Genomic DNA, 24,638 nt, shown 5'->3' with positions numbered 1-24,638 from the left:
TGAGGTATATCAGGGAGAAGTGGGGTTCCCCTCGGCTTAGAAGCATCATGCCCCAGGGGAGCCAATAACTCCCTAGTTCCACAGGCATAACAGCTCCATAGGCGTAACTTCCAGGGTCCCTGCAAGGGACATGCCCAATTGAGTGACTGCACTCAGGAAGCCCAAAGCTGTGGCTTTTTAGCAGATGTTTATAGTTCATACACAGAACTCCAAGTACAGATAATTTACAATTACGGGTCATTTTACCATAAGTAATGTTGCCTTGAAACAGCTGACATTCCATTTTTATCTGGTTTCCAAGGGAACAAAACTAGCAAGGTGTAACTACATGTCAAATTCTACAGGAGGGGAGAGGATCTATGACCCCTTCACTCACACTGCCCTATCCTCTGGGGTCGGAATTGAATGTTATTAAAGAAAACAGAACAAACAAACAAAAACCCAACTTTTGAAATTATTTCACAAAGCCAAGCCTCCTAATAGTGACCAGGGTTGTCCAGAGAAGCTGCAGTGGCCTCCGGCAGGCCCACACACACATGCTGCCATGCAGTTGAGCCCACTCCATTGACCCCAACAGTCTAGCCGCCCATGAAGTGGCAAAGCATATGGGAAAGTGGGGCTGGGGACAGGGGCCTCCTGGCCCAGCTTCATGTGCCTACCCTCAACACTGACAGGAAGAGGACGTTTGCTCCCATGCTGAGGAACGTTAGGAGGAAAAAACCCAGCACTTCAGGAGGAACTGGAGTCCAGGCTCTGCTTAGGGCTGAAGCCATGAGGAACCCTCTGCCCCTCTCCATCTGTATCCCCTCCCTGCCTGCTTGGCCATGCAGTCCATGTCACCTCTCCACTCTGTCTCCATTGTCCTGGCCATTAGTCCTGAGCAGGATTGTCCACAGCACTCATCTTTGGCATCTCTGGAATAATCTGAAGTCTTTCTCTGGGCTGTGGCACTAGTGGGCCACTTGGACACACTGTTTCCAGCCTCACACCGGATGCCACAATCCCTCCTCAGGAAGAGACAGAAGGTGACTCGCCCCTCCTTGCAACCAAAGCTAAAAACATGGAAATCCTTCTTGCCTAGGAGAGTCCAGACACTCCTCCTCTCATCGTTCCTCAGCTTTTTGCAGCCTCTTTACCCAAATACTCCCCCCAAGTCACCCCATTCTATCAGGGAAGCTCCACAGCTGGAACCTCCAGCCCAAGGGCTGACCGTCACAGCTAAGCATCAGAACTGTGTGTTCGTGCCTGGCCTTCGACACAAAGCTGCTGCAGATGCTTCCAGGGACCAGCAGCCAACAAGTCCCAGTGTACAGACACTGGGCCTGAGATACCTGTGGGTGGCTGGGGCTGGCCGCTGTCAAAGGTCAGGTGGGAATCAACAGGTGGTGGCTGGTGTGCAAGGGGAGGGCACAAGACAGACTGGAGTGCCATGGAGTCCAGACGGCCAAGTCCACACTACTCGTCCCCTAAGTTCCAGAGTTTGCTCTTCTGACATCCTGTCCTCTCCCACATAATGGCTGAGCTCAGTTCTTGTCCCTGCCCCGTCCCACTGCCCCTTAGCTGGCCTGCCTGGGCAATTAGCACAGACACCCATCCTTGATGTGGTTTTAGGGATCGTGGCCATGGGGACCACCAAGCAGACACTCTCCAAATAACATGAAAAGAGCCATATCCACAGCCTCCTTATGCCCCTCCTCTTTGGGCCCAGCTCACATTAACTTTAAATTCAAGAGTTTTTTTTCTCCATTGCCAAGTGGGGTTTGTCAATAAGCTCACAGACATCCAGCAAGAGGATTAAAAGGGGCTGCTTATCCCACAGTGCTGCACTCATGTCTGCCACCGCCCCAGCTGCCTACAAAGGACCCCTGAAAAAAGGGGAACTGCTGTTCAGCTCACATGAGGTTATTAAGGATCCCAGGGAAATATGTCATGCGATGGTTTAAAGAGACTTCCAGTAAGAGTGAGGAAAGTGTTGGCACTCAAATCAGTTTGGCAAATTTCCTGCAGAACAGCTGCCTGACAGCAAGGCCTCTAGTGAAGTATGTTATGTTCTCTGGTTGTGTTCATATGTTTCATTTGTCAGGGCGCCTCCTGGCCAGCTGTTTGTTGCTGCACAACTCAACTGGACTAGAGTTAACCGTCTAAAACAGCTATAGCCCAGTTGTACAGTTGCTGTGAGAGCAGTGCTTGATGGCAGAGTCTAGAAAGGCCTGAAGTAGAAGAGGGGGAAGCGTGGAGGGCTGAGCCATCATTCCGTAGCTCTCAGAGCGGTGGATGCAGACATGGGGCAGCCCTGGCTGAGGGTGGACAGGGGGCAGCTACCTGACAGGCTCTCCCCAGAGCCTCACACTGCCACCAGGTGGGGCCTAGGGCGGGGCCTCTTCCTTCCCCCACACCGTAGTCTCCTTCTCAAGTTCCCCACCCAAGCTTCTGCCTCGGTCCCTAAGGGAAACAAGAATTCATTAACATCTTCAGAATGGCTGCTCAGAGAAGGAAGGCAGCCTTTTCAACACTGTCAAACAGCTTCCCCTGTCTGAAGCATCTGCCTTTCAACTCTACCCTCCCTGCCCCCAATCAGGACTTCCAGAAGCAGTGTGGGAAAGTGCTGCCTATATCTGCATAATGAAAAGCACTATCAAAGCCCCACCCACCCACCCAAGAACAGATTTCTGTATTAATAAAGGCTATATATCACCATGTCTTGGTCCTTGTCAAACAGTAGGTGACAGCCTGTCCTTCAAAAGAGATGGCAATGCTTGACTACTTTTCAGGGCTTTTCTGGACAGCAACCTCTGTCTCTGGCATAAAGAAGGACCTGGAACCAAGTTGGTTCCTGGGGAGCCCTGGAACCAACTGTGTGCATTCCGATCCATCCCGGGAGTAGCTGGGCCCTGTTAGTGCTCAGTGGAGTCTGGGACTGGTGACTGAAGGAGTAGGTGGGGACTTGTGGCACCAGGGGACCTGTGTGGACTCTGGGGCCTAGGGAGATGTTACAGAGGGAGGAAGTATGTCTGGATTCTGGGAGCTGCCAAGAGGGAGCCCCACGGCCAAGCTGCTTGGTGTATCTGTTTACAGCTATATCTGTTTACGGTGGGGGTGGGGGTGGGGGTGGGGGTGGGGGTAGGGGAGGAGTTTTCCTGCTTGACTTCCCAACCCTGCCTGCCTGAGCCTGGCCAGGAAGGCATTGTTGACTCTCGTGAGCTCACAGAGGTAGTTGCACAGGCCCCGCCCAATTCCTACAGCCCTGGTTCTCCTTGCCCTGTACCCAGCCCCTAAGTGCCCTTGGAGCTGCTGTCCAGGGGTCAAGGGGCTGCGGGAGCTCAGGGCTGGCACCTCCCACACGCCCCCAGGAACCATCAGGCCATGAGGGTCATAGGTTTTTCTCCTATTCCTGTTTGCCCTGAATGCCCCCACCCCAGCCGTGGTGGCCCACAGGCCCTGACTGCCTCGAGGATCCAATCTGAAAAGATGCGGCCCAGTGGTACCTGCCACACAGACCAGAGGCTGGGTGTGTGGGGGTGAGTGGAGGGGCTGGTGTGTGCACGTGTGTGCACAGCTCAGGAGGGAAGCCCCTGGCTTGGTGGGAGGTGGAGTGGGGGTACGCAAGGGTCTCAGCTCTGACCCTCATTCTGCCTCTCCTCACTTCTGCTCTCTGGACCCAAGCCAGAGGATTCAGTCTAGACTGGCAGTTCTTAAGAAAGGCCCATGAGCCTCCTCAGATTATATATATATGTGCAAAGGCCGTTTTTCTGGGGAGGGGCCCTAGCTTTCCTCAGTGTACCCAGAGCATAAGAACCTCTGCCCTAAAACCCTCTGCCCTAGCCCTGACTGTTTCAGAGCCTCTACTGGGCTCACATCAGGCTCAGACCAGGCGAGGAGAAGCAGCAGTGGGGCTGCAGCGAGGCCTCAGAGCCCTGGGTTAAGGCCTCTTCTCCAAAGGCCCCTTAAGAAGGTTTCTGTGGTGCCTAGAGGCAGCGGTAATCTGTGGTGGGCAGGAAACCCTGAGGGCACCTAGGAGGCCGCAGCCTGTGGATTGGGGAGGAAAGACAGGACGCTGGGGCCAATGAAAGGATATGGTGGGCCCTCAAGAGAACTGAGTTCTAGTCCCTTCTTCCTCTCTTTGAGCAGATCCCCTCAGTCTTCCCTTGTGGAATGAGGGGCAGGCTCATGTGCTCTGTTCTCTGGCTCAGCCCTGGCTGACTCTCCTCTTTCCTGTCCTAGGCCTTGGAGGGGTGGCAGGCCTCTTCTTGCTGGCCCTCTACCCTGCCTCTCTCTCTCTCTGGCCCTGCCCAGCCCCTGTCAATCTGTGAACCTCCCAGGAGCCTTGGCACCACTTGAGTCCCCTTGGAGGCCCTGGGCCAAGCTGAGAGCCTGGGGCCTGAGAGGAACAGCCAGCGATGAGGAATCCTAGAAGCCCTTCCGAGGGACACCCCTCCAGAGACCCCCAGGAAGAGATCACCACAAACACAGGTGCAGGAGCCCTCATGGAGCCCCCAGGCAAGCAGCACTTGCAGCAACCCCCCTCAGAAGAGGCCCTGCCTGAGCACTCAGGCCTTGAGGCGGCTCCCAGCACACATATTCTCTATGTGGGCCACCTGAACCCCCAGTTCTCAGTGCCCGTGCTTGCCTGCCTGCTGCGAGACACCCTGGAGCGGCTGGAGCTGCCGGTGGCGCGGGAGCACATTGAGGTGGTGAGGCGGCCACGGAAGGCCTATGCACTGGTGCAAGTGGCCACCCATGAGGACACCCTGGCCTCCCTCCCCAGGCGCCTGCAAGCAGCCTTGGCAGAGCACCAGATCCTCAAGGAGCTGGTGGCCCGCGGGAAGGAGCTGGTGTTGGGTAAGGGCCGAGGGCCCTCAACCCACAAAGAGGTAAGTGAGGCATTCCTGGAACCACCAGGCCTACGGGCCCCAGAGCCTCACCAGGGGAGAGGCCTGGGTGTGGATGGCCTGTGCTGGGTGGGGGTGGAGAGTGTCTTTGAGGAACCAGAGACAAATCTGCACACTTGGGGGCTGCTACTCAAATGACCATGGCCTGAAGCTGGCACTGCCAGCTTACTCCCAGAGGGACACTGACTAACAGTTTGCCTCCAGCGTGGAAGCATGTGAAGAAAGGCCGGAGTGTGGAACTCCTCCCTGGGTCCTTCTGCAGCCCAGTCTCTGGGCCTGGCCAGTGCAGGCCTTAGGATACTCAGGGGCCCCAATTTTCTCTTGGTCTACCACATTCATTTGTTGACAAACACCAATGCCCGCTCTGTGCCTGGCAGTAAAGTGGACAGTAAAGGCTTGGCCCTGCCCTCAAGGGCCTTCCGTCTATGGGCACAGCCAGACACAGCCAGTTACAAAGCTGCGAGGTGGCCACCTGGAGCTGTGGGAAGACAGGAGGGTCCTCACTGCTCTCTGGGGACAAATTCACAGGGGAAGTGAAATGCAGGCTGGGACTTAGGGACAGGCACTCAGGGGAAGGACATTCCAGGGAAAGGGACATGGCATGTACAAAGGAACGGGGGTGAGGGAGAATGTTACGTTTGTAGAAGGACAAGCCATTTGGTGTCCCTGGAGCTGCAGAGGAACTAAGGAAGAAAGCTGGGCCAGAGGGCAGGGACCAGGCCACCCAGGCTATGAGACCAAGGCAGAGCACCAAAAAGCTGGCCTTTATGGGGCGGAGGGAGCAGTGAAGTCACCAAGGTGGTGGTAGGACACTCGAGACAGGTGATCTTGGTTTTCCTTTTCTCTTGGGGTGAAAACGCCATGATGTGTAAATTGTTGCAGAACTAAACAGCTCTGTGACTTACATTTCAAGGCCTGTGAGCCTGATTTCACGTTTGTATGACAGTTTTCTCATGCTTCTGATAAATTTGTCTTCTCTTGGAGCTGCAGGGTGGGTAGGCATGTGCCCCTCATCGCCATGCCTCAGTGCACACTGAGCTCTCAGCCCTGGAAGCCGCTTCCAGAGACTTGAAGGCAGCAGGGAGCCAGGGAAGGCAGCAGAGAACCCAGTAAGGGAGGAGTGACAATCTGACTTGCATCTAGGGTCAGTGAGGAGGAGGAGGAGGAGGAGGGTGGATGGGACAGGGAGAGCCTGGAGGCAGGGAGTCCAGTGAGGGGCTGACTGATGAGGCCCAGACTAGAGAAGTGGCCATGAGCATGCTCATGCCCAGAGCCCTTGAACAGAGCAGAAACCATGGAAGGGACTCAGGAGGCCGGAGGAAAGCTGAGATTCAGGAGGACTGGTCAGTGGTCCCAAAAGCGATGGGCAAGGGTTTCAGTGAGCTCAGGAATAGTGTGGGGTCTCTGGGAGCCCCTCTCAATCCAGAGATCTGAAGCTCTGTCACAGGGGACCTCAGGGCACTGAGATGACTCCTGGAATGATCCAGTCCTGGGCTTCAGAGGCCTATCCTCTGTGGGAGGATAGGCCCACAACCCAAGTGGGAAGAGTTTGGCCCACAGGTGTCCCAGCCCCCAACCTTGGGTAGGACAGCTCTTCTTAGCCACGATGCGTCCCATTGTCCACCTGGGAAGAGGGCAGCCCAGCGGGGAAAGAGCTGTGGCTGCTTCAAACCCTTGACCCAGCAGGGTTTCCTGCATTGGTTGCATGGTGGTGGGCAGAATTAGACCCCCTCCGCTTGGGCGGAGACATCAGGATGCCCGAGTGGGCTGGGCCCCAGCGGGTGGAGGTGGGGCTCTGGCAGTCTGTCCCTGTCGCCGCCAAGGTTGAGGCTTCCAACTCTTGTCCCTCACCCCAGCAGGAGGAGGACGGTGGCCCAAGCCCTGGCCCCAGCCCAGGCTCCAGCTTCCCACCAGCCCGGCTCACTGACACCCCTCCCACCCAGGCCCTGGCCCAGCGGTGGCGGAGTTCCTGGGGCCGGCCCAGTGGTGCACGCTCTGACAGCGCCATCGTGCACCAGGAGATCCTGGGCCAGGAGCGGCTCTTCCAGGGCACCTTCCTGGGCAGCGAGACGCGCAATGTGGAGTTTAAGCGGGGCGGTGGCGAGTACCTAAGCCTGGCCTTCAAGCACCACCTGCGGCGCTACGTGTGCGCCTTCCTTAACAGCGAGGGCGGCAGCCTGTTCGTGGGCGTGGAGGACAGCGGCCTGGTGCAGGGCATCCGCTGCAGCCACCATGATGAGGACCGCGTGCGCCTGCTGGTGGACTCCATCCTGCAGGGCTTCAAGCCCCAGGTCTTCCCCCACGCCTACACACTCACCTTCATCCCCGTGGTCAGCACCTCTGCCTCCAGCACCCCCCTCAAGGTGAGCTGTGGGACAGGAAGGTCTCTGGGTCTGTTTTGTCATCCATCATGTCATCACTCTACACACGATGGCCTACATCTACTCTGCTGAGCGGCGCTGGGCGGGGGTGGTGGCGAAGGGGAGTTGGGGATAAGAGAGACTGGAGAAGCATTGGAAACAGCCCTGCCTCCAGCCCCGCCAGGCTGCCCTCAGCAGCAAGCAAGGCAGGATTTGGGCTGCAAACTGTCCAGTGCAGCGCCCGCCACAGCTGCTGCTGCCCTTACCAAGGTGATCCGCCTGAGCGTGCACGCCCCCAAGGCCCAGGCCGAGCTGCAGCTTTATGAGACAGACCAGGGGGAGGTCTTCCTGCGGCGGGACGGGAGCACCCAGGGCCCACTGTCCGTCTGTGCCATCCAGGAGTGGTGCAGGCAGGTAAGTGGCCGAGGCCTTGTTGGGTGGGGTGGGAGACAAGCTGGCCCTGGGCCCCTTCAGCCACTCACTGAGCAGTCCTGGGCAAGCCATCAGGTTTCTGCTGGTCCTCCATCACCCCATGAGTACACTGGAGGGGCTGGATTGAAATAACCCCACTATATCCTGTATTCCACTGTTGTGTGGCTGGGGGAGCCGCGAAGAGTGGAATATTGAGAAGTTTCAAGACAACCCTGAGGACTGTGTACTGCATCTTGGGGGACACACTTAAGATACGGGTGCTGGACAGAGTCCCAAGGAAAAGCCTTTTCAAGAGGGAAACATCAGGTGGCAGAAAAGCAGAGGAGGGTAAGGGGCTGATGGAGAGGGAAGGATGTGGTGGGGGGCTGCCAACCTGAGCCTGCCCCTGGTACTTGAGGAGGCTGTGAGGACGGGTCATCCCAGGGCAAGGGATGCTGGCAGAACCCTCAGGTCAGGCGGCTTCCCTCAAGACCCCAGGGCTGACTTGGTCAGGGATGGTGGCATGGCCCGGGGACCCGGCTTCCCCACCTAGCACTGTCAATGTGGTGCCCAGTGGCCTGAAGCAGGCCCCCCAAGCGCTCTGGGCCTTGCCTTCCTCCATCAGTCAACCCTGGGTGGAGGGTGCATGGGTGTGAGACAATGTCAGCTTAGACATCCGCTTCCACGATGTCCCCCCAGAAGTGGATGGCGGAGCTGAGCAAGCTGGAAGAGAGGGTGAAGGTGTTGACGGTGGAGAAGGAGCAGCTCCAGCAGGAGCTGCAGCGGCACAGGCCTGTCTCCTGCACCTGCTGCGTCCTGTGAGGGCCCCAGCGGGCAGGCGAGGGTGGGGCGGGGGAGCCCACGCTTAGCCTGGGAGATGCAGCGGTTTCCTAGTTGAGCCGAAGTCCTCCCAATAAAACCCGTCTGGGCTGCTCAGAGGTGGATGGGAATGCTCGCCACGCTTCCTCGCTCCTTCCACAACCCTGCCCACACACAGGGCGGTCCCCACGCAGCTACAATCCTGAGCAGACCCCGGTCTGTTTAGCTCAGAAATTGCTCTTGGCACAATCCCCAAGGAACCTTACTTTCAGAAAAAACTTGTAAAAACTTAACCAGAGCTATCCTAGGGCTGACTGTCCCTCTCTCTAAAATGCTCATTGTGCCCAGGCTGGGGTCTATGACTCCAGTCCGCTAGACGGCCAGAAAGGAATTCATCATCTTGGGAGAGCCCCTCCACAGCTGGCAAGGCACATTCCCTAACTGTGGTTACAGGACAGACAGGCCACCCTGCAGCCCCCACCCCTGGCTTGCTGGGACTTGTGATGGTCAAAGCTCTTTAATAAATTACATGCACCTGGGGCAAGAATGGTTCTTTCCAGGGACCCAATGTGGCAGTGGGTGCCTATCTCATGACGGATTACCAAACTCTGAGCTCCTCAGGGACACCCAACCACAGTGCCTGAACCAGGTCTACAGAGGCTGCTTGAGAAGTGCACAGAGGATGGGCTGCTCAAGAAGTCAGAGGGGAGCCATTTCTGGGCACCTTCCACGTGCCAGGCACATGCCAGAAATGCTCTTACTGGGAAATAGCCGGTTTCTACAAAGGCAGGGTGAGGTCGTGTTGCAGTTGCACTGCTCCAGACTGCTAAGAACTTGCCCGGGTCACCTGGCTTGAAGTGAAGGACACTGGAGGAACTTGGCCAGGTGTCCTCCCCAAGGAGAAGCCTCTGAGCACTGGTCAGTCAACACTGGGCATGGAAGGCCACCCTCCTGTACAGTGTCGGCTTCAGCCCTCATCCCTGGTATGGTCCTGTCTGTCACAGCCCATGTGGCAAAGCTGGTTGGGCTTTGCAAGCCCATAAAGCCATTTGGGGTCCCTTTTCTAGAAGGGTTATGCAAGTGGCCAGCACTCAACAACTGGTCAGCTGAGGCACTCTTAAAGGCAGGGACGGGAACATCTGACCCCTCCCAGACTTTTGCAAACCACCCCACACCCACTCAAGTCCTCACTGTTGCAGGGAGCGCTGGCTGTCACCAATGGGCATGTCAGAGCCCTCAGTTTGGGGAACAGCTTTTATAAAAATGATTGACGACTGTCTGATGGGACCACCAGGTGGGAAAAGAGGTTAGAATGCACCCAATCGGCCACATTCAAAGTACCAAGACAAGCATGAAGCCCTCTGTAAGTGTTCTTTGATTTCAGTCCATGAGAAACAGAGACAAATGCAGCTGGACTGCTCTTGGCCAGGGGGCAGGTACACCAGCTTCTGGGCCCCAGCAGTGATGGTGGCCTTGGTCCAGTGAGTCGAAGGATAAAAGGGAGCCTACTTCTTTTCTGGATCTCTCTGATGGAGCAGCCTGGCCAAATGGTGAGAAAGAAACATTTTTCTCCTCAACCTCTAATTTCTCAAATGTCGATGAGTACAGGCTGTTGATCACCGGCCTGAGCCCTGAGCCCCTGCCTCAGACCGACTGCAGAGGAGCTGGCTCATGAGGAAGTGTGCTCAGCTGCCACAGCATGGGTGGTGGGTGCAAACATCACCAACATGCCACCAGGGGCATGGATTCAACAGTGCTCATTTCACTTTGGAGGAAAAAGCACTCGGGACAATGACCTGGCCTTGGAAGGCTGTGGGGGATAAAGCAGTCCTGCTGGCTCACACACGTCTTTGGTCTGCTGCTCCCTGGCCTCCCAGGTCCACGCCCCTTCGTAAATAATGAATTCCCCCTTGCTCAAGATCAAGCAGTGTACTCGGCACCCGTGCCTCTTTGAATCTCTATCTTCATATGCCGAGAACCTGAATTTGAAAGGTTTGGGGGAAATTCTGGTTCCTATTAAAAAGAAAGGCTCCCCTCTTAGTTTTTAAACTATCAGATCATCCACTTAAGGCTGCTCTCCTGGAGGAGAGCCTGGCACTGACAGTTCGGGGGACCGCACACAGGCACATCTGACACCGGGCTCAGACGTTTTCCATCTGGCCACGAAAAAGAAGCATTACAAAGTGTGTCTTGTTCTGCTTTATTTATTTCTTAAGTTAGAGAATGCACGGAGTCCAGGCAGAATATAGTGGGCACACAGCTGTGCCCATCATTACATCACATTAAGAAAATAGCTTTTCATAATGCATTTCAACGGCCATAACACCATTCCGGAAGGAAGAAGTCCCCTCGAGCAAAGCTGTCTACATGAGAGGGTTTTAGAGGCAGTTTCCCCAAAAGATTCTTTGTTCTTTCTGAAGCGACCCCTTGATGCAAGGAGTTTCCCAGCCCCCGGAAGAGAAGCACAGCCAGAGGACAGGGAGTCTAACATCACACTTCAGAGGGACGCAGACTTCTTGCCGTTTCACGTGACACAAACTGACCGTCCCTTTAGACAACAAGTACCAGCCACAGTTGGCACCGAGCGGCCACACAGTGCAGGGCCGAGACTTTGTTTCTGGTTTCACTGCTCTTAGTGGCAAGCAATGCCCTCAGGTTACCAGCACCAAGTGTTGTAAGCACTAGCTAAAATTACCCTCCGTGCTCACCAAGTCCGCAGGGCTCACTTTTTATAATGGTTTGGGCATCCAAGGGTGAGCAACGGGCTACACACTCGAATCCACAGTGATGTGAGGTAGCTGGAGAACAAGGTGATGGATGGCCCCCCGCCAGCCCCTGTCTGTCCTCTACTCCCGCCCAGCGTCCTGCTTCTCGGCTGAGAGGCTCACGGACCGCGAAGGAGTGTCAGACACCAGGCAGCGCACAGTGCAGGAGCCGATACACGGGATGGGACATGCAAGTCACAAAGTCTTCCAAATACCTTTCCCCGTAATAAAATAATCTTAATAAAAACATAATTTAAAGGAAGTGTCAAAAGCTGTGTGTAAAATCAAAGCTGTAAATTCTCAAAGTCCGAAGGCTGTCGAAGAATCACTCCTGTTTAAAAATAAGTGGAGGAATTATGTGATGTATGTTAAAGCAGAAAGTTAGAATTTATAGTCAGCTGCTATGGTACAAACTATGCCTGTTTTTCACTGAAGGCCAGATGTAGGAGCCTAGGATGAATAATTAGAAGCTAAGTGTATCATTCCTATAGAATCATACATTTTCAAGATTTTACATGGACTTCTACCTCTGCCCCAATACAAGCAATCTTTTTCCATAGCACCCAGCCTCTGAACAGTGCCACCAAAAGGAAATTCTCCACTTAGCAAGGCAGTTAGAAATTCCATATAATTGATCAAATATCTACCCCTTTACTATTAAAGCTTCATTTCCCTTTATGGAAGTTTCTTAGACAAGCAAACAGCCTATAGCAAACTATGTGGTGGAGAAGATTAATGAGTTCATCTGTGCTAAATGCTTACTTGACAGAGAGTAAGCAACCAATGCCCTCCTCCTGATACGAACCTACTTCTCAGGCCCACCCACTCAGCTAAGGTCATCACAGGCCAGGTGGCTCATCGACCAAGGCAGAAGGGGGGAGGGCTGTGTCCCCACTAGACCAGACCTGTGCAGGGGGAAGGCCCACTGGTGGAGAATGCAAAGTGTGCAGGATTCAGGGAGGCTGCCTGCCCGTGCCTCGGGCAGGAGCTCATCTTCCCTGTGGCGGGACCCCCCACATATGGGGCCATACCACATCCCTGGTTCTCCTTTCGGACACCACAGATGCCAGACTGATATTCATAACCCCCTCTGATACCCTCACCAGCAGAACGTGTGTTTTTGCTGACAGTTTGCTCAGTTATCTTAATAGGACTTGATACAATTCATGGCAGTGCCCACACCTACTGCACTTTATAAACTTATAAACCCTATCACTTATAAACCCTATCACTATAAAGACAAACATTCAAGGTTTATTCAATAATCATTTGGATTTTAAGAGATTTCCAAAATAAGCAGCAATCAACATAAAAGTGCTGTATAGTGCATGTATCAGCTTTAAAGCACTTCCTGACGAAAGCTTGAGGCTCTGCGAAAATGACCAATACCATGCTGTCATACCTGTCACCTCCTTCAAGATCTCTAAGTTTACGGCTACATGAAATAACAAGGGTCTAAGAGTCCAGTTCTCCCAGATTTGGTCAGATTGACACCTGAATGTAGCCATCAGTAAGGAGACAACTGCCTGGTAACTAGTGTCCCCTCAAGGGAGTCCCCCAAACAGGGCAGACAGGTGCACTGTAACCTGGAGAGGCCTCACTCATTTGATGCCCATGCTGACCTTCCCACTTTCATTCTCTGGCAGATAAAAATTTTCAACACTAAACTTTCATGATATTCTTGCAATTCTTGTGTTATCACCATTGAAAAAACAAACAAAAAACCTAAAGCTTAAAAATATCACTTACATTATCATCAATCATGATTTATTGATGGAAACTTCAATTCAGTGATTTCAGAGTCAGGGGAGCTGCTTCCACTTCTGTCACTGTAGGTGTCCCTGTAGAATTGAGATGGTTTATTCGTCATCTCCCACCAAAAACTTGTTTTACTTCCCTGTTTCTGTAGCCACCATTACTACAGGGACACTTGTCTGCACACAGCAGAAATCAGGAAGACCCTTTACTACACTGCATATTTAGCTTGAAGCTGTCGAGGGATTTTCTTCTTCTGGTTACAAGATTTACCTTCAATTTATACTTCAGTCTTGACACCCTAACCACCAACTCAGAGTAACTAACTGGTTCTGGATAAAGGTAGCAATGGGGCATGAAATCCACCAGGGCTGTGGCCAACACCCCGTGAAAAACCACAGTTCTCCATGGACCATAGGGTCCAACTGCCAAATGTAATCCCAGAACCCAGATGCTGGAGAGAGGGGGACCTGGCGACGAAGCCAGGGGAAGGTCAGGGTGGCACAAAGCAGCCTGAGAAAACCCTGGGGGAGGAGAGGACACCCGCATGTCAGTGTGAGAAGGAGCACCTAGGAAGCACTCTCATCGCCATAATGAATCACCGACCACCTGGAGGATGAGAGAAGCCTGACCCACCTGGGCGAGAGCCTGCAGCCTTTCTGGAGGTAATGCGGGAGCCTCCCCACAGAGGCCAGGAGGAGGCCAAAGTATGGTGGGGAAGGCTTGATAGGTCTGGACAGGAACTCAGGATGGTACTGAACTCCAACAAAAAAGGGATGATCTGAAACAGAAATGTAAAAGAAACAGCTTCATTATGTATGTGTACATAAAATGTAAAAGACGAGAAAAAACTCTCGTTAAATGTTTCTTACTTCCACAGACCCTAAAAGTATTTAACAATAGCTTCTTAATTTGAACCTGGGTAAAGGTAACCACGAAGCACGGGAGGTCTGACGCCCCCCGCATGCTGTCACCCTCCCGGCTGATGGGGCCTCCTCTCCCGGTTCCTGTCCCCAGCTCCCCCAGCCCCGGACTTCCACAGGACGGAGTCACGCAGGTCACGTTAGATCAGAAGTGGGGCTTAAGTACCAAGTCCCAGGCGCAAGAATGAGCTTCCCAGGGCTCCAGACACCTCGTTCTCCAAGACCCCTGCCCCCCACAAGGCAGTGCTGCTCCCAATTGTTAGGGCAAGGGCAACACTAATATTTTTATATTTTCCCACACGCCAAGAAAACCTTCCTAAGTTTTCCATTAAATACAACTGCCCAAGTAATCACCTTCCAACTCCACGATTTCCATTCTCTCTCCTCCAACATCTTGGCCAACAAACTTCAAGCCTTGATCTTCCAAACACTTTTTCAAGACTGGATTCACCTGTTGAAGCATGAAGAGTAATTGTGCTGGGCTCTCTGCTTATGGTGTTTCCAGAGTGACAGAAAGGAGAATATTTTAAAGGTCCCAGAGCTCAATCCTCACCTCAAATCTGTGGCGGTGCCTTTCTTCCAAGTAATCTGGGTCCCCATAGAGTTTCCCTGACAAAAGAGGCAGGCTGATGTCAAGACTTCTGAATCTATTCACAGCCACCTTCTGCTTCCCACTTGCCTCTGTATCGTCTCCACAGCCAGGCCTTTTGAAAGTTACTTCTATGATTCTCCTGCCACCACAGCCACCTGCTCATGGTAGAGCAGTTTAGACTAAATCTTGTCTTTGACTCTTTGACCACACCAAGGAAAACTGTAACAGACAGACTTGCACTAACCCCCACCAACACGTGATCACCAAGGTACGAGCACTTTCCTGCTGGAAACCGCCTGGGAAGACAAATCCAGATGTACCAAACAGCCGAAGCCCTGAGAAAGACGTCCTGAGAGCTACAGGACGACCCTTGGGGCCGGCACCATCATCACAGCTCCTGAGCACTGCTGGCTCCCCTGAACAAGGGCTGCATTTGCAAACGGGCTGCTTTCCTGACCCATGGCGGCTGCCGGGTGAGATCCCCAAATCCACAGAACGTTCGAGTTGGAAAATCTGAAGATCACCACTCAAGTGGCTCAAACTGTGCTGTGACCACACCCCCAGACAGACACAGGGTGCCCCTGCTACTAAAGACAGAATTTTCCCACAGTGGGCAAAAGAATAAAATCCAACAGAGTAATTTTCTTCAATATTTTCCTCCCCAAATTTTCTATAAATCTTTAAGCACCTATTAGTACTTTTAGAATAAAATCTATTTAGGTTGACCTGTATGAAACTGCTTTTTTTATGGGACAAAAATTGCCAACACTGGCAATTTCATACAGTTCAACCTAACAGTAGAGGAAAAGAACAGACTACAATGGATTTCACCGAACTGCCTTACTGTGGTGAGTCGTCCACACCCACGGTCCCCAGGTCCTGGACTGCACTGCCTGTGACCTTTCTAGACCCACACTGCTGCTTTGGCTATTACAGTCTGTCCTAAAAGAGCATGACTAGGAAGGGAAAAAAAGAACTTCAAAACCAAGAACAAAATAAAAAATGCCAGCCTGGCCTTCTGGAGCCACAGCACCACCCCAAGACACGCGTCCTGGATGTGCCGGGCCGAAGGCCAGGCCTGTGGAAGGCAGCTCTTACTCATGACCGAGTTCTTGGTCTGGAACAGGGTTCTCCTCTTGCCCAGCCTCATGGTTCCGCCCATCTGCCCAGGATTGTGTTCTGGCATGTCTATGACCTGGAGATGTTTAAAAAACAAACATGCACTACCAAACTCTGCCTCTGTTAGGAGACAGACCACCTGCTCTGAATGAAACAAGCCTGTGTACAGGCTGATTCCCCAGCCTTTCCTTACAAGAGATGTTTTGTCACAGTGGAAAATGCTTCCCAATAATCATTTTTAATCCTTTATTGGGCAGGGTCCTCATGAGCTGCAGGACCAGACAGCTGCTCCCTCCCTTGGCCATTCCTGCCCCCAGCACTTTGGATCATAGGTGCTAACGGGCTGCACGTTCTAATAAAGACTAACACAGCAGTATGGATACAACACTAGATATGTGATAACACGTCTCCTCTACTAGACCCAGGAGCTGCTCAAAGGAAAGAGATGCTCAGCTAGGGTCCACCATGTCCCAGTGGGAGCTCAGCGAACGTCTATGGAGAGAGTGGCCCAGGCACCCAGCCATGACAGTCCAGCCCACTGCCCAGTCCCGTGCTCTCCACACCCCCGAGGTTCCACACCTCAAAACCTTTGCTCTTCTCCTCCTGAAGTCTTAGTATTAGCAAAGTTCAATTTCAAGTCAACAAACATATTGATGCTGTTTAAGTGCCCTGAGATCAAGATTAAATGCCTTGTCCATCTTGTTTATCACAGGGTCCTCAGTACCAAGAACAGGCCCGTTGCCCCGGGGCTGGGGATTCAAAGATAAATAAAGGCACTGTCCCTCCCCGAGCCACATTCCTCCAGCAGGAGATATAACACGAGGTATGCTGGCCTTGAAAAGCTCTGGTTACCGTGAAACAAATCAATACTATATTCCAACAGCTCCTTAATAATATGCCCACCTCCCAGGGTTGTTGGGGATTAAATGAATTAATATATATAAAGTGGTGAGAACAGTGCCCAGCATACAACAAGTACCTATGTAAGTGTTTCCTACCAGTACTGCTATACAGTGCTTCTGGGAGCTAAGGGGAGCGGGATGGAGAACTGTTTTAATCAGGATCCTCCTAGATGGCTGGGGTGGTACCTGTCTTAAAAACTTTATGTGGCAAACTGGGAACAGTGAGAAATTCACAATGAAGAATGAAAGCTCTTCCTATCCAGCAGGTCTGAAAGTGCAGGGCCTCAGCGTTCTTCGGGAAGGACCCAGTGGTCTCATTTCCTGTCTCCGACCGTCCATCACTCTCAAAACACCCCTTCCACACCTTTCTAAGCCCTGGGGAGGTTCAATCACTGGACTCACCACGGGATGACTGGTCTCAGGGTCAAACTCTGTAGAATTGGCATCTGAAAAGTCAAAGTACTCATGTTATAAAAACAGTTACAAACAAAACTGGTTATTTAAAAGTTTCATTCCTAAGCTCCAAGTTATTCAGTGATGAGAACAAAAACTTGGGATAACATTTTTAAGATATAAAATACCCAACCCACAAACACAGGTAAATTTTTTCCATTAAAGCTAACTCTCTAGAAGTCACGCTGCACAGAATGGGGAAGTCAAAACCAACGATGTAACCCAATCACCTTCCTGTAGATAAGGCATCCCGACAGTTCTTACACTGTCGTCTCCATTGTTTCACTTTTCGTTGCAGACTGTATCCATCCAAGATGGGCAAGTATTATTTCTTCTACATTTCTCTCATCCCCAGCATCTTATACATGCCCTATGCAACTGCCTCACTCAATAGATAAATCACAAATTAACTGATTTTCAAAACCGAAATAACCTTTCTATCCTTTACTGAATTTACAGTCTAACCATAAGCAAAACCACTCAAGACTAAAAGAACCGAGCTCCTGGTACTGCGTGGCTGGGTCTTTCTGTGTGAAATGCTAGGTACTGTCCCCTCCTGGGCCTAGACCAGGGTGGGTCTCGACTAAAGGTAAGGTCATCACCAGGTCACTGACACCCCCTGGTGCCCTGAGTGGGCAGCGGGAGGTCATGGCTGTGGAAGGGTTCAGGGTGCCCAGAGGGCCAGCTCTGGGTGGTGGGTGGTAACACAGGACCATCCAGGAGCTCAGAAGCCAGAACTAAAACGGACCTACTGTCCCCTCTGGGTTATTGTGAAGTAGCCTCTCAGAAAAAAATGTGAAATGAACCCAGTCCTAACAGCAAGCTGGCCACAGAAGAATCGCCTGTACTTTGTAAAGCCAGATTTTCACATTCTTTCAGGTTACTTTGTTTATTTTTCTTAGAACTTATAAGGTTTTTATGAAAACCTAGTATTTGTCCTCTGGGCTACAGAAAATAGAGGGGCAGTGGCCGACTCTTCCATCGGTGGCTCCAGCGAACGGCACCCCCATATTCACACCGTGTGTGGCCCCCTCCCCCACAGACTGTGGGCGTGGCCATGGGACATTAGCAAGCTTCACTGGTATTTACACAGTGGGCTTTTTTTTTTGGAAAAAAAGTGGGCTTTTTTTGGAAGCCTGGTGGTCACCATGCTGTGAGCAAGCTCAGGCTGAATTACTGAATGATGGGCTGCCACGTGGAGAGACCCTCTCGATGTCCGCACCAGGCAGAGCTGAACGCAGGGCAGGGTGACCTCAGATACACTGCATGGAGCAGAAAACCACCGAGCCGAGTCCAGTCAACCCACAGAATACTGAGAAATAACAAACTATGGTTGTTGGGAGCCACTGTGTTTTGGGGTGGTCTGGACACAGTAATAGATAGATAGTTAGGCACAGAGCCAATATTCTTGAGCATTTCCTATTTGCCAGGCACTGTGCTGGGACTATTTACATGCACTATATCATTTAATACTTATACAATTATTACCCCCTTTCACGGAAGAAATAGAGGCCCAGAAAGGCTAAGTAACTTGCTTAAAATCACCCAGTCAGTGATAAAAGTCAGAATTAGACCACAGGTCTGCTCAGCTCCAGAGCCCAAGTCCATAACAGTCGCACAGCCTCACACGGGCCAGTTCTCCCACTGGGCACCAGCTCAGGGATGGTGGCCGTGTGATGGGGGCCGAGGCTCTCCAGAGGGGGAAACACAGGCAGAGCCGGGGCGGCTCGCTCAGCTGGCGCCCGCCTTCCTGTGGTCCGCCTGGAGGAGCTGGGCTGCCCCCAACAAACACGGCAGCTCCCCTCACTGTGCCTCGAGGTGCCGAGAGACCAGGCTGTCCTCCTCCATGGCTCCCAGTCGCCCAGGAGGCACTAGGCTCCACGTCCTCCAGGAACGTTTAAGCAAGAATTTAACAAGTTTTTAAATAGACACGTACCTTGCCATCCCAGCACATTTCTTGCAAATTCAACCACCGCCAACTGCATTCCCAGGCACACACCTGGACGGGGGAGGGAAACACAGATGAAGCCCCGTGACAGGCGGCATTGCACGCTTCCACCCACCTGCCACGGACTGTGTGTCCTATCTGTTCACAGAACTCCAGTCACAAACCCTCATCACTCCCTGCTCTAAACAAGCAGCCCCTGCTGTCTTTATCTGATATCTCTATCAGATTCCAAAAACTGGGTCTAAGTATCTGTGAAGATTCTAGGTGCTACAAGTTATTCCATTTTAGCAATAAGCAATATTCTACTCAGTACTTAACAATTCCAGTTCTCTTACCGTCTCTCATTGAGTTCTCATTTACAAGTGATCAAGTTGACAAGTACTGAAATTTACAGCACCAGGAAGCACCCAAAAATCACTTCACGCAATCACAGTCAGCTGGTGTTCAAGTGAGGCTGTACAACAGTCTCACGTGTCCTGCCAGACAGCTGGGTTCAGTAAATGGACAAGGTTTCTAACTGATATTCCATTCTCTGAAAATCCCACGACATCTACACGCTCACAAGTTTAAACTTTCCATTTTAAAAGAGAGTTTGAATTTCTCCCAAACAGAACCAAAAAGGCCTCTACTTGAGCTGCTATCTAGAAAAACAGCATCTATGTTTGGTTTCGGTCGTCTCCGTGTTATTTATATGCTCCCACTTGGCACCTTTTCTTGCTCTTTCGTACTCCTTACCCAAAAAAGGCTTCTTCTGCTTCCGAGCCCAGGCGATTGCTTGGATTTTTCCTTCTGTCCCTCGAACACCAAATCCCCCTGGAACCAGCACTCCACTGTACAAGAGAGCACAGCACAAGGCGACCCACTTTCCACCAATCCAGCTCGCACTAACCACCCAGGGAGCCATTTCCAAGACACTGATGCCATGAAGTCACTCCATATACTCTGCTCCTGGGCTATGACCATGGTTTGAAGACTGCCAGTGAGCTGTATGTAAACACTATGAACTTAGAAAATGCAAATAAAACCATAGACTATTCTTAGTAACATAAAAAAATGCTTATGACAAGCAAAAAGAAGATGGCATACGTAACTGTTGTACGGCCACTGTGTGATATTTGTCCCAGGCATGGATTCTTTCCTAATTTTTAATATACATTAATAGAAACACATTTTTTTGACCCCTTGGCTTAAAGTGCTCCCCTAGTAGGAAGGGGGCCTTTCCTTGACAGCTCAGGGCGCCACACAGACCTGGGGTCTCAATCATAGTTGTGTCGCTCCATAACATTCCACTGTTCTAGTGAACTAGAAATTCTTGCTCATGTTCTACTATTATAAATAACAGCTGCCAAAAACAATTTATGAGACTCTAGTGATGGGTGCTCATCAAATGTCTGGGCTGAAAAATCTTTAAATAAGCTTCAATAGATGCATAAAGCAAACAATATCAATAAAATTAGAACAAATTTTCTTTAGACTCAACTATATTGATAAGCTGTATTTCATAAGGCTTAAGTGATCCATATGCAGTCTTTTCAATAATTAAAAGACATTTTGAAAAGTAGATTACCTACTACTGGCACGTGAAAGCACGGCACTTCGTTCATTAAAACCAACCCCAAGCCCCTGGAAACCGAAGGGAAAAGAGTACTTACTGAGCGCTGCAGAGCTTCTGCCAGGCTTCGTGGTAGCGCACAGGCTCCTCCTGTAAGGTGCTCGGCTCCAGGTCCGTAGAATCGATGTACTGGGGGGTGTTCAGACAGGGGAGGAGAGAGGCAGGCTAGTGACTCCAGAGCCACGTTCTTTCACAATTTCTAAATAATATGATCAATGTTCCATCTCTCTTTAAAATAAAGTCTTAAAATGATAATATATTTAAAGTTAACAATTTTAAAATAAACTTTAAATTTTTCTTATATTTTAAAATATAAGCATTTCCTTCAACTCATTTAACTCCCGAATCTGGCTCTCTACTCGCTCTATGCCGGGTCTGTTTAGGATCAGCTAGGCCACTGCAGTGGACTCCAAAGGGTTCTCTGTTCAAAAGACACTTTCCCCAGTCCATCTTCCACCCAGACAGCTCTTCATTGTTTTCAGCTTTATTGAAGTGTAATTTACATACAATAAAATACAAGCATGTTAAGTGTACACTCTGATGAGTTTTGTAAAACACGCACACACAGATGTGACCACCAACTCAATCAAGACATAGAAAATTCCCCCCCAAAAGTTCCCTCTGCCCCCTGCAAACAACCTCCTCCCCACCTCCTCCTCTCGGGTCTGCTTTCTATCACAAGTTCTGCCTCTTCTAGAAATGGAACCATACAATATGTAGCCTTTGTGTCTGGCTTCTTTCACTCAGTATGTTTCTGAGATTCCTCGTGTTGCTCTGTATATCACTAGCTTGTTGCTTTTTATTGCTGCGCAGTTTTCCACTGTAGGAATAAACCACAATGTGCTTATTCACTGACTTGTTCTGGACATTTGGCTTGTTTCCAGATTTGGGCTATTATGAATAGGTCCATTTGTATAAATATATTTTTTGTGGACATAGGTTCTCACTTCTCTTGAGTAAATATCTGGGAGTGGAATTGCTGGGTCGTATAATAAGTGTACGTTTACCTTTATATGAAACAGCCAGACTGTTCTCTACAGTGCTTGTACCATTTTACGTTCCCACCAGCAAGACAGCAGAGTTCCACAGCCTCACCAGCACTCTCCGCCACCCCGGTGGGATCCACGACGGCCTCGTGAGCAGGCCCTCGCCAGCCTGTTTCCAGACAGTTCACACTCTTCCACCTACCGAGTTCTCGACTACTCCACATCTCCAAGCCCTGGGATATGCTCCACCTTCTGTCGGGAACGCCCTTCCCTTCTGCCTTATCCATCTTCCCAAACCCGCCCAAGGATCTCCTGGAGGAAGTCTGCCCTCCTCAGACGTCTGCCAAGGCAGGTTCCCTCTGCTTCTGTGCGCCCCATTCATACCTAAGAGACCTCGTTGACTTTATTCACCTCTCAGCCTCTCCCGTCCAACACATGACAGGCACAGACTACCTCCAAGTGGATAAGGTAAATAAATGATGGAAAGAAGTAGCAAAAAACAAGTCAGGGCAGTGTAATGAAATTGCATACTTCTTGAAACACATATAATGGGTCATTCTACAGGAACCTGTTCACCAGCACTAAGCAAACTGAATTATCACGCTGAGAAACACCTGGAGAAGGAGGCGGCGAACCCCAAGGCCAACGGGGAGGAAGCTGCATGGGACCCGTCAGTTCTGACCCCGGTTAACACACTCAGCACTGAGCTCCAACCTTACTTCTCACTTGCATCTCCTCCTGAGAAGCTCCAGCTGGTGAGCTGCTACGCTGGCAAAAAGACCTAAAGGGGACAGGTGGAAGGTTTCTCCAGAAGGGCTAACAAATAGTAGCTCCTCTCTGCCAGGCACAGTTCCAAGCACCTTATATTATTAGCTCATTTAATTCTTATAGTAACCCTGTGAGGAAGGTACTATCACCATCCCTCTTTAAAGATGAGGAAACTGAGGCACAAAGAGGGTTAAGTAACTTGCCCAGGGTCACATCTTGTAAGCGACAGGGCCAGACTCAGCCCTGGCTGTGTGACCCCGGAATCCATGCCTGAACCTCGACAACACTCGACCGCCTCAAGGAGACAGGCGGGGGGCCTGCCCTGACACTTCGCAGCTCAGCTCTGCCCAGCACGGCACAGGCAGAACACAACCACTACTAGTTACTGGGTGCTGCCCGTGTTCCAGGCACTGGCTGGGCGACTGGACACACGTTTTGGAGAGCGCCCCAGCTCTATGAGGTAGACATCAGCACTCCCACTTCACAGACAAGGGAAGTGGTGCCAGCCATTGTGCAACGTGCCTCTCGCCCACTAGGGCTCCCGCATTCCTGTGGAGGAAATTCCCTTGGTCACCTGATCTTCAGAGTCAAGCACTCACCTCTCTCAGCTTCTACTCTGACCGTCTCTCCCCTTCATCATTTCCTGAGAATACTCTACTGTTCTCTCAAAGCCAGGGGCCAACCATGAATCTTTTGTATTCCTAAAAAGAAATTCTGAGCTCCAAAAATATAAAGCAGATACGCACGCAGCACCTATGAGAATACAGACGGCTTCCCTGTTCACGCCTCAGCTGTACCTGCGCCAGCCCTCCTTACCTTGATTTCCAATTTGTGGTTGATGGCCAGTGCAGAATGCTCCAGAGCTTTAATGACAGAGGCATATGAGTCTGAGAACTTGGTGTATTTGCCCACAAGGGCGATAGAGCAGGTCTCCAGTAAGCGATCATATCTATCAACCAAAGGTCAAGAAACACCAAATTACTTAGAATGTAAATACCATCGTGAGATCAAAATTGCTTTTTAAAGAGAAGAAAAACATGTCTGGGAAGAATATAATGGGGGCAGCTACTATCTGAGTTCTCTGTACAGAACAGTAAAGAGGAAGCAAAATCTCACGCAAGTTGTTTAAAAAAAAAATTAAAATCCCAACCGGTAAAAAAAATTAACAAACAGGCAAGATGATTCACAAGAGTTAATGTGATGAAGGGAATAGTCAAATTACAGGACATCCACACAATAGTCCATACTCATTAAAAAGTTTCATTAAATTTCAGTTATAAACCATTATGACCTCAATAAAATTAAAAAAATAAAGTTTCATTATAAAGTATAATTATTAACAGAGCAAAAATGTTTATAATATTTTATGAAAAAAGATCATAAAACTGTATGCCGTTTTTGTAGCCACATAAAGATAGACATGTAAATGGACAGACTGGAAGGGAAGATGTCAAAATGAAAATAATATCTCAGAGCAACGGAATGAGTGCTCCCTCCCCAAATGTTTATTAATATCATCATATTGATTTTGCACCTACAGTAAGCACACCCAGTGCTCTGAGGCACTGTGTGCAGACCTTTGATGTCATGTGCAAGCATCACAGAGCTTTAAGAGGAGGAAAGTAGCGTGGGGACCGTTCTCAAAGTGATGAGTTTGGGCAGCAATAGTAAGAAAAGACTGGACATCCTTGCTGATCCTCTTCTAGTGTGGGGTGAGTAGCATGTTCCCAAACACAGCTCAGATATTTGGGACACTACCAGGAGTGCTCCAGCCACAGTCAGCCATTCATGTGGGTCTCAGGTATATGTGCAAACCTGTTTGCACTGATTTTTTCTTTCTTTCTTTTTTTTTTTTGTGAGGAAGATCAGCCCTGAGCTAACATCCGTGCTAATCCTCGTCTTTTTGCTGAAGACCGGCTCTGAGCTAACATCTATTGCCAATCCTCCTCCTTTTTTTTTTTCCCCAAAGACCCAGTAGATAGTTGTATGTCATAGTTGCACGTCCTTCTAGTTGCTGTATGTGGGACGTGGCCTCAGCATGGCCGGAGAAGCGGTGCGTCGGTGCACAGCTGGGATCCGAACCCGGGCCGCCAGTAGCGGAGCGTGCACACTTAACCGCTAAGCCATGGGGCCAGCCCTGCACTGATTTTCTAGTCAATGGGAGACCAGGGTGATGGGTGTGTAACCAGAACTCACTGGAGAACTGGGACCTGGGCAGCTCTGCCAGGACTTCCTCATCCATGATGCAGCCTCCTGAGGGCTGAACACCTTTCTTAACACCCCTTACCATTAAGACCCTCTCTAACAGGAGTTGACAGCAGAAGTAAGAGTTGAAT

At 50.8% G+C, this 24,638-nt stretch overlaps 2 protein-coding genes across 2 annotated transcripts in view; one reads left to right on the top strand and one right to left on the bottom strand.

The window, feature by feature from the left end:
* Positions 1 to 4,401: 4,401 nt before the first annotated feature.
* SLFNL1 (schlafen like 1) lies at positions 4,402 to 8,570 on the top strand. The gene is made up of 4 exons (XM_058553827.1): positions 4,402 to 4,881; positions 6,744 to 7,252; positions 7,520 to 7,663; positions 8,360 to 8,570. The coding sequence occupies exons 1-4, from the start codon at positions 4,485 to 4,487 to the stop codon at positions 8,480 to 8,482; spliced, it is 1,173 nt and encodes a 390-aa protein (XP_058409810.1). The 5' UTR covers positions 4,402 to 4,484; the 3' UTR covers positions 8,483 to 8,570.
* A 2,095-nt stretch (positions 8,571 to 10,665) lies between these two features.
* Positions 10,666 to 24,638, bottom strand: part of CTPS1 (CTP synthase 1) — a 31,899-nt gene continuing 17,926 nt past the window's right edge. Inside the window, exons 8-18 of the mRNA XM_058553826.1 lie at positions 23,119 to 23,251; positions 20,589 to 20,677; positions 19,672 to 19,766; positions 18,925 to 18,987; positions 16,938 to 16,981; positions 15,613 to 15,709; positions 14,476 to 14,531; positions 14,277 to 14,373; positions 13,636 to 13,780; positions 12,994 to 13,085; positions 10,666 to 11,575 (exon numbers count right to left, since the gene is read on the bottom strand). Of these exons, the coding sequence (XP_058409809.1) occupies positions 13,001 to 13,085; positions 13,636 to 13,780; positions 14,277 to 14,373; positions 14,476 to 14,531; positions 15,613 to 15,709; positions 16,938 to 16,981; positions 18,925 to 18,987; positions 19,672 to 19,766; positions 20,589 to 20,677; positions 23,119 to 23,251 (904 nt within the window). The 3' untranslated portion in view covers positions 10,666 to 11,575; positions 12,994 to 13,000. The remainder of the gene's footprint in view (positions 11,576 to 12,993; positions 13,086 to 13,635; positions 13,781 to 14,276; positions 14,374 to 14,475; positions 14,532 to 15,612; positions 15,710 to 16,937; positions 16,982 to 18,924; positions 18,988 to 19,671; positions 19,767 to 20,588; positions 20,678 to 23,118; positions 23,252 to 24,638) is intronic.

This window comes from Diceros bicornis, chromosome 13, assembly GCF_020826845.1.
Source record: "Diceros bicornis minor isolate mBicDic1 chromosome 13, mDicBic1.mat.cur, whole genome shotgun sequence".
Lineage (NCBI taxonomy): Eukaryota > Metazoa > Chordata > Mammalia > Perissodactyla > Rhinocerotidae > Diceros > Diceros bicornis.
The sequence above is the reverse complement of the archived record's forward strand: the minus strand, read 5'-3'. Positions and strand labels throughout refer to the sequence as shown.